The 13,001-nt window shown below is 50.1% G+C and overlaps 1 protein-coding gene across 3 annotated transcripts in view; it reads left to right on the forward strand.

The window, feature by feature from the left end:
• Positions 1 to 13,001, forward strand: part of STX8 (syntaxin 8) — an 88,370-nt gene that overhangs the window by 44,278 nt on the left and 31,091 nt on the right. For all 3 annotated transcript variants that reach the window (XM_048323690.1, XM_048323689.1, XM_048323688.1), the window contains exon 7: positions 10,610 to 10,711. In XM_048323690.1, coding sequence (XP_048179647.1) covers positions 10,610 to 10,711 — 102 coding nt within the window. The remainder of the gene's footprint in view (positions 1 to 10,609; positions 10,712 to 13,001) is intronic.

Here is a 13,001-nt window from a genome sequence, read left to right on the forward strand (position 1 = left end):
TTTATAACCATCCCTTTAATCACTCTGGGGCTGGGGCTGTCTCGTGGGCACGTTTTGAGAAATGAGGTTTATTTCATTCAGAGGTGCTTGGGAAACTCCTACCAGGGCTCCCTTGTCCTGGAGGGAGCAGTGATCCATCAGTGGTGGATCCCACGTGCTCCAGGGCATCACAGGGGTGCTCAGGACCCCGTCCCAGTGCCTGGCCAGGGTTTAGGCACAATGGATGGATGGATGGATGGATGGATGGGATTCCTGCAAGGGGGTTTTTGGCAGAACTCCTTGTGAGTAAACCCTGAGCAGGCTGTCGAGGGCATCCTCTCATTGAGGCATCAACTGTGGTTGCTCTTGCAAAAATAGATGAGAATTGTTTTTTGTCTCATGGCAGGAAGATGTAGATCTGGGTTGAGGTGGCTGCAACCAGAGTGGATGAGATGCTCTCCTCACTGTTCCATTTCATGTCCACAAGGATTGGGTTACATTCCTGGGGTGGCTCCACCTTTTAGGAAGTGTAGGAACAGGAATTGCCAAGGAGATCTTAAAAGTGACAACAGCTGCACGGAGAGTATAACACAGGGTTTTAAATTTTTTTTTTAAATGTTTTTGTTTTGGTGTTGGTTGTTTTGGTTTTGGTATTTTTGTGGGGTTTTTGGTTTTCTTTGCTTTGCGAAATGGACTCGAAACCTCAGCTTAGGGTGTTCAGTAGCCAAACAATGTTTCATGGGGATTTGCTAAACCATCTTAGGAAATTGTGGCAACTGATGTGTATTTGTAAGGAAAGCTGTTGATATCTATGGAAAAGGGTTGCAATGGTGTAAAAACTTGGGAAACATGAGAGTTGCTAAAAGAAAGCAGGGGTGAGTGTTACCAACAATTTCTGAAGGCAGTATTTTAAAAAATGCTGCTTAGATTTTGGATAAAGGGAAAACAAACAAATGGGGAGTCTGAAGTAGCTTCTGTCCTTTCATTTTCTGCTGTAAGTTTGCAGAGCACAAACACATTGTAGCAGGAAAAGTGTTTTGCTTGGCAGGGATTTGTTATAGCCATGAAAGTGGCCTTCCAGCCTCCCAGTGCTCCAGGCTTTCCTAGACATGCAGATTTTATGGGTATTTTATCTATTAGCAGGATTTCCTTGCTTTTTCCCAGAGTCACGTCTGTAGGAAAATAATTTGATGACATTGTCCCTATAACTTGAAAATTTTGCTGGAAGTTTTGATAGTCTGGCCCCAAAAGCTCTGTTTGTGTTGTTGGGGCACTTGGGTTTGGGATTTGAATAAAAATGAATATTAATTACAAGTGCAGAGAGCCCAGTGGGTGCTGTGAGCTTGCAGTGCCCAGAACAGTGCCCTGGGTGCGTGGCACTGGGGACTTGAGCCACTGCTGTAAACTGGAGGCAGCTTTTTATAATTCCTACAGGAGTATTTTTGTTCTAAAGGGCTGTTTGATCTCAGGTGACTGTGCTGCTGTGCCTTAAGCACGGTGAGTAAAAGGAAGGGTCACTTGTTGGGAGCAAAGGGGAGGAACAAATGACTTTACACTCAAATACTTCCAGGGAAGGAGACTTTTATCTCCTCGCAGATAGCTGGGAGAGGAAACTCCAAATGCCATATCATGTGAGTATAGTTCTTGCCTGCCTTGTATCACTGAGAGTTCTCAACACATCTGGGCTGAGAGCAGTTCCAGTAACATTCAAAAGTACTATTTTGGTTGGCACACTGGGGCTGTGGTAGATGCCAATTAGTAATGGCTCTTGGAAACAGCCTGCCTTGAAACTGTCCCTGAACCATTCCCCGGAGAAATTATTCAATTAAGTACAGCTAAAATTAATGTCCATGGGTTTTGTTCGAATCAAACAAAATAAGCAGCTGGAGAAGGGAAAACTTCTCAGTGTGTGCTTTTAAAATAACAACTCTTAACTAATAACTGTGTGAGCTGGAATTGATAGCAGTGTTTGTTTTCCCAGCGTTGCTCTGTGGCTGTGGATGAGCTGGGGAGGGCTTCCAGGGCTGATATCCTTGGATGGTTCTGTGTCACCTCCATGCAGTCTCCAATCACCATCTGCTGCTCCTGGACCTGCTTTGGAGAGGATGAGGTGTTCTGTGTTGCTTGGGGGTATCAGAGTTTGACCCAGATACAGTCAGATATTTTAGGATGGATGAATGCAGCATGGAAGGTGGTGTGTGGTGGAAGCAGTGGTCCTGGACATGTCCTTGGAGCAGGTGGTGAGGTTTTCTGTGGCAGAACAAGCAGGTTCCTCTTGTTCTGGCACGTGTTAGCCCTGAGAGTGGTGAGGGCTTGGTTGGGGGGAAGGTGTGGGCTGGTGCTGGGCATTCTGAGCTGGGTGCTGGGGCTGCTTCTCACTTGCCACAGGCAGGCAGAGGGCACAGGGCTCTGGAGCAGCTCGTTTTCCAGTCTGTGCCTTTGTCACTGCTGTCAAGAACTTGGGGGAGCAAGAGCAGTCCCTGTCCTGAAGGAGTTGCCGTTCCTCTGGAAGAATTCCTGAGGCAGAAGCTGGCATGGCCTGGAGCCTCTGTTGGGAGGAGCAGGACCTTCTGCCAGGAAAGCATCCAGTGCCTCGGGATGTGACCTGGGCATGGAGCAAGGGCTGGAGCTGTCACCAGCTGTGAGGGCAGAAGAGCTGTCCTTCCCTGCCAGCTCTCCTGGACACTGCACACAGCTCCTGCCCCGCTCCTCTGCCAGCAGGGCAGGGACGGGGAAGGGTGAGAAATGTCTTTGTGCCACCTGGACCCTATGGAGCTGCAGGAGAGGCACTGGGGGTGAGATCCCCTCTGGCCTCCCTGCAGCTCTGGCACCGCTGTGTTCGCCTTCGTAACAGAAATGTTCATGTAGGAATTACAGATCCAGTGCACATCCTGACACATTCCCAGCAGGAGCCCAGAGAGAACTTCTGAACCCGCCTGTCCCCAAGGACCATCAGGATCCCTGTTAATTAAAAGAGCTAAAGAGTGAGACAGCTGGAACACGGAGGAACAAGTTGGTTTGACCCCTTGGACAAGTTTGTATTTTTTGGGTTTTTAATGCTTACAGGAAGTTCTGCCAAAGAAGAGATTAAATGTCCTCAGTTAAATTTGGGATGGTGGAGGGAGGAATCCTGGTCTTTGCTTGAAATGCAGAGCTCATCCCAGCAAGGAGTGTCGGTGTCCCGGTGTCCTGAGCAGCACCGAGCGTGGAGCACTGAGCACCACTGGGATTCAAGGTGGAGCTGAGGGAGGAGAAGCCCAGGAGTGTACTCCTGTGTTGCCTTTGGCACAGGGAGCTGCACACCTCGGAGGGGCTGCAAAATCCAGGCACGGCTGCAGCCAGGGAGAGAAATTAGGATTCCTGGCTTGTGTTTTTTACTGTGTTTTTTCTCTTTTCACTCTGCCTTGACGTTACAGCTGGCACATCGTGCCGAGATTCTTCAGGTTTCTGATGCACTCACATTATTTGTAGTCTTCATTTCATAGCCCTGGCACTTGGAACAATGCTTTGCTTTCTTATTAACATGTAATTATGGGGTTTGGACATATAGAGGTTGGCATTTCCTATGTGATTCATTTCTTTGGTATCCAGCTCTTCTCCTGAGGCACCAGAGACCTGAAGGAGGGAGGGAAAGCCTGCTTGGCTTTTCCACTAAATTCCAGCCTCACTGTAATTGGGTTTGTGTCGGGATTTTAGTTCTCTGTGTGTTTTCTTAAGGCTGACTGGAGTCTTCCATGACTCAGTGGGGTAGGCCATGGAGGTGCATTACTCATCGATAAATGCTATTGAGTGATCCATAAATTTCAATCCACGGAAAATCCAAACAATTCTAAGGAGACGTTTGGTCAGCAGCACCGCTCTGCTAAACTGATCAAACCCCAGGTCTGTTTCTCTCTTCCAGTGCTGAATTTCACGTGGCCACTTTCTCTTGGCTTTTGGGTTTCTCACTCCACAGACAGAACGGGTGAGGTCAAAGATGGAACTGCCAAAACCAAATGTGGCTTTTTATGCATTTTAAAGAAACCAACCAAACAAACAAAATCAATTAGTGTCTAGTCATGTATGCAAGCAGAACTCTAAAACCTGTTTCACTTCATGGGAAGAGATGATCATCCTTCCCAAGGAATTCCATGAGTTAAGGAGAGGGATTAAAAAAAAAAAAAGCCCTCAGAAGGGTGGTGCAGCTATGTGGGACATGGGGAGAGACAGGGAGTCACAGGATGGAAAGGAGCCAGGTTATTTTCCTGCCCTTGAGTGAGGAAGGAGTAGGGAAACCCCACATGGTTTCCTGCAAAATGAAGCATAGAGTTCCTCATGCTCTCTGCCTCTGCCTGGCTTTCACTCCCGTAAGGAGCTGCTCCTTTCTCCAGAATGAGGTGTTTAATTGCTCAGGAAGGAGCTCCTTAACAGGAGAAACGTCTCGGGGGGGCCCGTGGCACTGAGAGGGCCGGGATCAGCTCCGTGCTCCGTGTCCCTGTGCCACCCCTCCCGCTGGGGCTTGTCCTCTCTAAAGTGACACCTTTTTGGCTGGAATGTGCACCTTGATCCCTGTGCTGTCACTCGGCGTCCTCGCTGCTGTTGGGGCCGTGCAGAGGACGGTGGAACATTAATTTGTGGTGGGATCTCATGGCCTCACAGTCGATTTGCTCCTCTGCCCTCGGGCTGGAAAGGGAGGAAAGACGGAGTGGCTGGAAGAGCTGGAATAGGGGCTCCTGCTCTCTGGAGAAGTTTGGGCTCCTCGTTTTGTTGGCAAAACAGAATTTCATTTGGTTATTCACTTCAGGCTGGCCAGGGAGGAGTTCCAGCACAAAGGGCACCCTCGAGGAGGTGAGACGCTGGCGGGCCCGGCCTGCGGAGCGCTCTGGGATGGGCTGGCTTGGTCATGGCTTTCCAGGGGAAGCTGTTGCCCTTGGAAAACTTCTGGCCAGCTGTAGAAAGACTTGATGGCTGAGTTGACACAGAAGATGGGGCTGCCAGAGGAGTCCCAAACGGATGGGAAGGGTTGTCAGGAATGTCAGCAGAGAGGTTGGGGATGTGGGAAAGGCAGCTGGGAGTGCTGCTGGAGGAGCTGTGGCTGGACTGGGCTGCTTCCCGGGGCTGTGGGCAAACCCAGGGCCGGAGCTCGTGGCCTTCTGAGGGGAAGCAGAGGAGAAAAGCAAAAGGATCTGTTTGGACAGCGCAGGCTGCTGCGGCCCCTGGCTCGGCTCAGCTGAGGTTTGCCCTCCCTTCCTGCAGGGATGAGTTACAGCTCCAGCCTGGGGGGCTCCTGTCCCATGGGAGGCACTGAAATTATCCATGCCGTGGCTGGAGAGAAGCAGAACCAGCTTTTTACAGGAGGTATCGGTGATTTCAGGAGTTAAAACAGAACATTTCTGATTTTCATGGCAGCGGTGAAGTCTCTGAAGAAAAAGGGAAATGAGGAATGAGCTTTTTTTTTTTCCTGAGAAATTCCTAGGATCCCATACAATTTCTTCTGCTCAATTTTTTATCATCTGTCTTCCCTTGGTGTCCTTTGCATAAATCTTTATTTTTTTAGCTCTTAGCACATGTGGTTTCAGGGATGTGTGTAAATCCACCCTTACTGCTGCTGCCAGGTGGTTGTTCCCTGCAATTCCAGGGAAGGATTTTACACCCTGGGAGTAACTTTTAGCACAGTCCTTGTGAAACCACACACACAAACACGCACATGGATGGACCCCAGAAACTGGGAACAGCAAGATGTGGTACCTGTGTGGCTTGTAATGCAGCTGTTTAATTCATAGATATTAAAAATCATCTTTCTTAGCCTTTCACAGAATCCCAGAATGGTTTGGGTTGGGAGGGACCGTAAATTTCAGCTCATTCCCACCCATCTACCATGGGCAGGGACACCTTGCACTGTCCCAGGGTGCTCCAAGCCCCATCCAACCTGGTCAAGTGATTTTTGTATTCATCTGTATGGGCAAAAATTTGTTTAATGCAAATTATTAAACAAAACTAAAATTTATTTGGTGTTTGGTTTTAAAAAAAAAAAAAAAAAAAGGAGGATTTCCTCACTGTGCTCAGGCTTTTTCCAGTAAACACCTCTCTGCTTCCTGGGAGGCAGGGTTACCTTGGAAGGGGAGAGGGCTGCACTTCCAGCCTCTCCCACCTCTTCCTCAGGGATGCTTCTTCTGACCTGGACCCACGCTCAGCCTGCTCTGCACTGTCCAAAACACATTGCCTAAGATCAAAAACTGCTGCTGTGTGATTTTGAACCAAAAAAAAAGTCAAGTATTTCAGCATGTATCAACCTACATTTTTCCTGTCATGTGCTGGCTTCGCTGCTCCCTCCTTGCATGTTTTCTTTGTAAATCCCATGTGTGGAATTGGTGCCGGTGTCCCGAGGGCTGCCCTGCCCTGCCCTGCCCTCCCCATGGCTGCAGGAGCCAGGACAGCACTGCAGCCACACTTGTGTCCCCAGAACGAAGACCTGCCATGACTTTTGTCCTGCTTTCAGGTATGTCTGTGTTGACCTCAGATCCCACCATTATTTTGCTGTCTGACACATACCTGAGGAAATCCTGCCCTTGCTGAGGGCTCCATCCCAGATTTTGGAGTTTGGCTCACTGGGAAGAGCACCCAGATTTGTAGGGACAGGTGGTGCTTCCCTGCCATTCCTGGCAGGAATGAGGTGAGGAGACCTGGAAGTGCCTCTGCCTTCCTAAGGGGACCAGACACTTGCCATGGGGAAGGTTGGGCTGCCTCAGCTCCTGCTCAGCTCCTGCCTGGCTGGTGGCTGGCACTGCAGCACGGGGACACGTGTGCAGGGGTGGGGACAGCTGTGACACTGGTGTTTGAGCAGCCCCTGCTGATGGAGCAGCTCCTGGCCGAGCTCACCTCCGGCACTGACCTTCAGACTGCTCCCACTTCAGCTCCGAGTGACTCTGAGTTTAGTGCTGGGGTTGGGCACTGGGTTTTTATCCTCTGCTTCAAGATCCTGCTTCCCTGAAAGGAGACCTTGGCTAAATTTGTGTTCCTGGCTGGGTTGTGGTTTGCAGTGCTGTGTTACAGGAGTGTCCTTTGGAAGGTCGCCAGCAGCCAGCCTGCCTTGCCCGTCTGCTCCCTCCTCACGGGGGCACCTGGCTCCTTCCCTCTTTTCAGGTCTCTCTCCATCTCTTTTTAGCCTGTTCCTTGCATAGCCAGCTAAATGGGCGGTGATAGAACATGGAATTGCCAGACTGAAGGGCAGAGGGGGTTGCAGGTGGGTCAGGAGAGGTGGGAACCTGTGGAGTGTCCGTGCTCTGAGGACTTCCTTGGCCATGGGTTACTTGGTGCCCACCTTAGAAATTCAATACTAATTCTCAACTCTGCCATATCCAACATTGATTTCCTTTGCTTTGGAGTGGGGGGAAATGTTTTCATTTCCAGGGAGGTTGAGCACTGCCCTGTGCTTGGCTGTCACCACAACAGGGGGTTGGTGGGTGCAGACGATGGATGGGTGGGTGGGTGGATGTTTCTGTGCTGGGTGTTTTTGGTTACAAGGACACCCTGGCCTGGGGAACCTGCTGGGCTGGACTTCTGGTTCAACTGGGAGTAGGGTCAGACCCTTCCTCCCCATTCCAGCTGCTCAGAGCTCCAGGTCCTGCCGTGAGCACTCCAGAATTCTCTAGGTCTCAACTGTGACATCAAAGGGGTGGGTGCTTGTTGAGCTTTGGGCTGTGTGTTGGGTGAAGTGCCCTGCTCCCCTGGAACCTGACTGTGTCACAGAACATGTTTATGTATCTATATATGGAGAAATGCTTCTTCCAGGATGTCCAGGGCAGCCCTTTGGTTCAGAAATGAGTCCTGGCAGGGGGATGGGAAAGGAGAGGCTCTACAGAGAATCCAATTTGCAGTGCCTTGGGCTTTGAAATGATGACAGAAAATTTTCCTGCTCACATTTGTTCTCATTTAGCTACAGCTTGTTCACCAGGATGTTTTTCAAGGAGGGTCTGGTCAGTGTTGGCAGAGGAAAGTCTCCAGTTTCCCAAGCATGCTTATCACTTTGTCCTTGACAACGATGGGAACTTGCAGCACTTTTTTTTCATGGAGAGGCAAACATGAGCAGTCCTGCCCTTGCAGGCAGCATTGTCCTGCTCTTCCTGTGTGCTGAATCACGCAGGACAGATAAAGTTTCCCCAAAATATTGTTGGCTTTGCAGATGTCAGACCTGGGAAAGTTGGGTGGAAGGGGGAGGAGAGTGAATATCTGAACTGCAAACTGAACAAACCTTGTAGCTCAAACAAAATGCCTCCCATCCCTTGGGAAAATCTGTTTTGTGTAGGGTGGACAATACTGAATATAATAATATTGATGAACAATAATTTAAAGTATTGCAAACAGCTTTAGAAACATGGAGGGTTTGTGTCTGGAATAGAACAGTATTGGTGGGGTGGATGGGACGGATCCCGAGGGTAAAACACAGGGAAGTGGTTGATGTTTGCCCTCTGCCCTCCCTTCGTGGGGATACAGGGGTGGTTTGGGCTGCAGGACATGAATCAGGAGCTCATGTTTTAGGAAAGCTGTATATTTTCAAAGTACAGGATTTTTTAGCTGCTGCTATCATTTTACATGGGGATTTGCTGGGGATGACAGAGTGTTTGTGGAGCAGATGGAAACATGCACTGGAGGGATGATGCTTCAATGTCTCAGCTCTCCGGGAGAGTAAAACCTCCGTGCTCCGTGTGCCTTGGACATTTCCTTTGTGCCTGCAGAACTTTGATAATTTTACGTGGTTTTTGTTATCTCTCTGTACGATCAGAAGGGTTTTATCTGTATGTGATACAGTGCTTGTTCCCTGATAAGACTGAGAACATAAACACCCTCCATAACGAACATCTGGGGCCTGAGGGAACAGCTGGAGCTGTGTCAGGAGAGATTTAGGTTGGATATAAGGGAAAGGTTCTTCCCCAGAGGGTGCTGGGCACTGCCCAGGCTCCCCAGGGAATGGGCACGGCCCCGAGGCTGCCAGCGCTCCAGGAGCGTTGGGACAGCGCTGCCAGGGATGCCCAGGGTGGGGTTGTTGGGGGGTCTGTGCAGGGCCAGGAGCTGGACTCATGATCCTGGTGGGTCCCTTCCAGCTCAGGAATTTCTGTGATCTTCTGCTGAGGGAAGGTGAATGATGGAGAAAACCGTTCCCATTCACTTCCTGGTGTCAGAGGGATGACAGCAGGGAAGCTGCAAGAGCTAATGTCACGCACTGGCACTACTCTTGGAAGGATGAGGGTTCCTTGCTGTCTCACAGGGAAGTTTGGGAAGTACAAGGAATGCCCTTGTCACTGTCCTCCCCTTTTTCCTTGCAGAGACATTTGGAAAATCTTTTGTTTGAAGGAATACAGTCAAAACTAAAAAGGCTTAAGAATAAGGGCCCTGTCCTGTTGACGGGAGTTGCATTCTTTAAATGTTCTTTAACCCTCTGCCATCATCCCTACAGGGTTATGATCCATAAATTTGGGCAGGATATCACTTTATCTTGCTAACTGGATGCTGTGTGCTCTGACTTCTGCTTTTGTTGCTTAAGGGCTGTTGAACCCAGGGTTTCCTCGGGGCAGAGCTGCAGTGCCAGGACCTGCTGGGGTACAGAGGAGCTGAGGGCATGGCCACTGTCCCCAGCCCTGCCTCAAAGGCAGGCAGGACTCACAGGGATCAACAGTGGGGAGAGTGCTGGAAGTGTAAGCAGTGCAAGAGGCTGTGCAGCAGCACTGAGGGCTTGGCTGCTGTCCTCTCCTGGTTTATCATGCACGAAGGAAGCCTCTCCTACCTGCGGCGCCGAGGGCAGCCAGACGTGGTGTGTGCACACACCAGAAGCACTGGCTGTGTGTTCCAAGGAAATCAGAGCGTAACAGGCGCTGAGAGGGAAATTTAGTGCCTGAATGTGGCTTTTAATTTTCAGCCATCCCATCAACCACTCTCAGTGTAAGCCTTGTCCCAGCTCTGATTTCCAGGACAAAATTAAAGCCATCAGTTACAGGGGGTTGAGGGTGGGTTGGCTTGAAGTTTTCCTTTCTCCTCTCTTTAAAACTCAATGTAGGGGAAACTTTGCCCACTTCCCTTTTCCCAGAGGACCTTCTGGGCTGCAGGAAGAGCTGCCAGACCCACAGCTCCAGGAGGGAACCAAGGCAGGGCTTTGTGACCTCAGTGGTTGCATGGTCAGGACTGCACTGAGTGCTCTCAGAGGCCTTTATGGAGATGGTGCTTCTGGATGTGGTTTAGTGATGATGTCGTGGCCAAGTGTTGAGATGCTGTTCCAGGGACTGAAATTCCAGAATTCCTATAGCATAGGCACTAATTCCCTCACTTTGGCTCAGTGAGGGAATTCACCTCAGCTTTGTGGCTGCCCTCCTGTACCCCTGACCTCCCAGACTGATGCTGCTGTTTCAGGCTGTGCTTCTTCCTCCACTTTAGGCTGTACTTTCTCCTCCACTCTTGCAGTGGAGCAGTGTACTGAATCTGAAGTCTGTGGTGCAGTATTTCCCAGGATTTGGACCTTTCAGTGCCGTGTGAGCACTGCTCTGTCCCAGTGGGGGACAGAAGGATGCAGCTGGTTCCCATTCCGGGGCTTTCAGCAGGAGGGTGGTTGAGCAGGGATGCTGTGGGCTCAGATTTAATGCTCCTGTTCCTCTTTCCCCAGAGATCATCGACGACCTCACGAACCTGGTGGAGAACACGGACGACCGGCTGCGTACCCAGACACGGCACGTGAAGATGGTGGACAAGAAATCAACGTCCTGCGGTAGGAAATGGCTTCGGCACAAATCATGCGATGCCAGGGCATTGGTAACTGATGATGTGCAGTTATTAACTGTCCCTAATTGCTGTGCAATGCGCTCCCCCCCGAGGACAGCTTCTTTCAAAGGCACAAACCCCAGCACTCCAAACATCTCCAGCAGCTCTGACTCGCTGTGCTGAAGTGCTGGTGCCGTTGATTTCCTTGAGCCATTTCACTCCGGCATTGCACAATATCCTGCATGTCTGAAATGGTCTGAAATTAGAGCGGTGCATGTTAATTAGCTTTACACAAACTTGCTACCAGCTCTCACAAAGCTGGCACAGCGGGGAGCGAGGCCGCAGGGGCGTTTCTGGGGATGTCCTGCAGGGATGAGCTCTTAACCCAGCAGCATTCAGAGCCTGCCAGGCATGAAACCCTTCCTGGTGACTCCTGAAGTGATGTGCGAGCTGCTAAAGCTAAACTGGCTTCCCTCTCCATAGAGCCAGGCAGAGGTGGTAATCACAGGCAGGTTTGATGAAGAGCTGAGGGTTGGTAGCAGTGACCAGGAGAGGATGCTGTGGGTGATGGCAGAAATTGTCTTTATGTGGGGAGGGTGACTGGCTGAGGGATGAAGTCCCCGGGGAGGTGGTGGCAGTTCAGTTCTGGAAGCAGCATGTCTGGTTCTGCTGTCCGTGCTTCGTTTTTATCGTGCTAGAAGACTCACAATGCTCTACAGAAATTTGACTTACGGTCAGAAATGGAATTTGTTAAAATTTGGTTTATGTAGTTTAGTGAAGAGAAAGCCAAGGGCTGATGTGGTCACATACCTGTTTGTGGCTGGTGGGAGATTGCATCCTGTGGAGTGAGGCTCTGGCTGCAGAAGCTCCCGAGCTTAGACTGGCAATGAGGCATCTTTCCAGCTCTGACAATTCCAGGGATTTATTTGGCTCTCCATCAGTGATAACTTTTCGAAAGCTTGGTTGATGTAGGTTGATGAAAACCTGTGGCTTCTTCTGGAGGTTAAAGTTGACTTGTCAGAGTCATTTGTCTCCGAGCTTTCTCGTACCAACGGCAGATGGAATTAAAAGCGTGACTGCAGAGTTCACGACTGACTCTTTTATTTTAGATCTTGAATGTTGATGCAAGATGGATTTAATTTAAAACTAAGTGCACTTGAATGATGCTGAGCACCCCGTGTGCCTTTGGAGTCTCCCTTTAATTCCTGTGGCTTCGTTTTCCGCACGAGTCCAGGGCAGCTCAGCGTGATGTGGGGGGCAGGCAGGGGGTCACTCCCGTGGCTTCCAGGAGGGATTTCTCCCCATTTTTAGGTTCCTCATGCAAGTGCAGCCCCAGACATGTTGCTGCATGATGAGCCTGTCTCTTTAACTCGGGAAGCCCATCCTGGCTGCTTGGGGAATTTCAGAGGAGGAGGAGGAGGAGGGAGGATGGGAGAATCGAAGGCTGGGAGGATCCTGGGCTGGATTCCTTGGGGGTGACCTCTCTCACCCTTTGCACATTGAAAAACATTTTGCTTTGGTGAGAAGTGCTGCCTCCGGTGCCTGTTCCCTCTGCTCCCATAGGTCTTCCTGTGTTTGCATAACAATTTGGGCATAAGTAAACACCATATTGCCTCAGATGGCTGCTTCCTGCTGCCCAGGAACAATAATGTCGAGAACACAGGCTTTAATGGCGTTCCTCCCATCCCTCTGCCATCGTTATCCCTGGCACTGGGATGAACTGGTGTACTGGGATGAGAAATACCCTCCCTGGATGTATGATTATCCCCGGAATGAGGCCAAGGCACAGGAAAACTGGCACCTGCTCGGGGACTATGTCAGAGTGCTTTTTTTATCCTTTAAATTGATAAAATCCTCAGTAACTCTTTGGGTTTGGTGTCTCACTGTGGATTTAAAGCAGGGTGAAGTGCTCAGCCTTCCCCCTTGCCCACCCCTTCCTTACTCAGACCCAGTCTCCACTCTGCTCCAGCATGTGACTGTTGATGTGTTTTTCCCTCCTTTTTGAAATCATGGTGTCTTTTTATTTTCCTGATGAGTGCCTGTGCTGGAGCCACGGGCTGTGGATACAAGCGGAGCACACTGGCTGCAATAATGGAATAATCCCTGTTTTACAAGCAGGAATGTAATGCATTAATGGGTGTGTCTTTGTTAGCAGCCAGTATAATCATAAAATCAAAGTATTGCTGATGAAACCCAACTTTAATCAATATTTCAACATCTCCCTCTCAGGCAAACCTCGTTTCCAGCTGTGGGGGCTGCTCCCAGTGCCCGCTGTGGTTTGGGCTGTGCCCTCGGCG

Source organism: Corvus hawaiiensis, chromosome 19 (assembly GCF_020740725.1).
Source record: "Corvus hawaiiensis isolate bCorHaw1 chromosome 19, bCorHaw1.pri.cur, whole genome shotgun sequence".
NCBI lineage: Eukaryota > Metazoa > Chordata > Aves > Passeriformes > Corvidae > Corvus > Corvus hawaiiensis.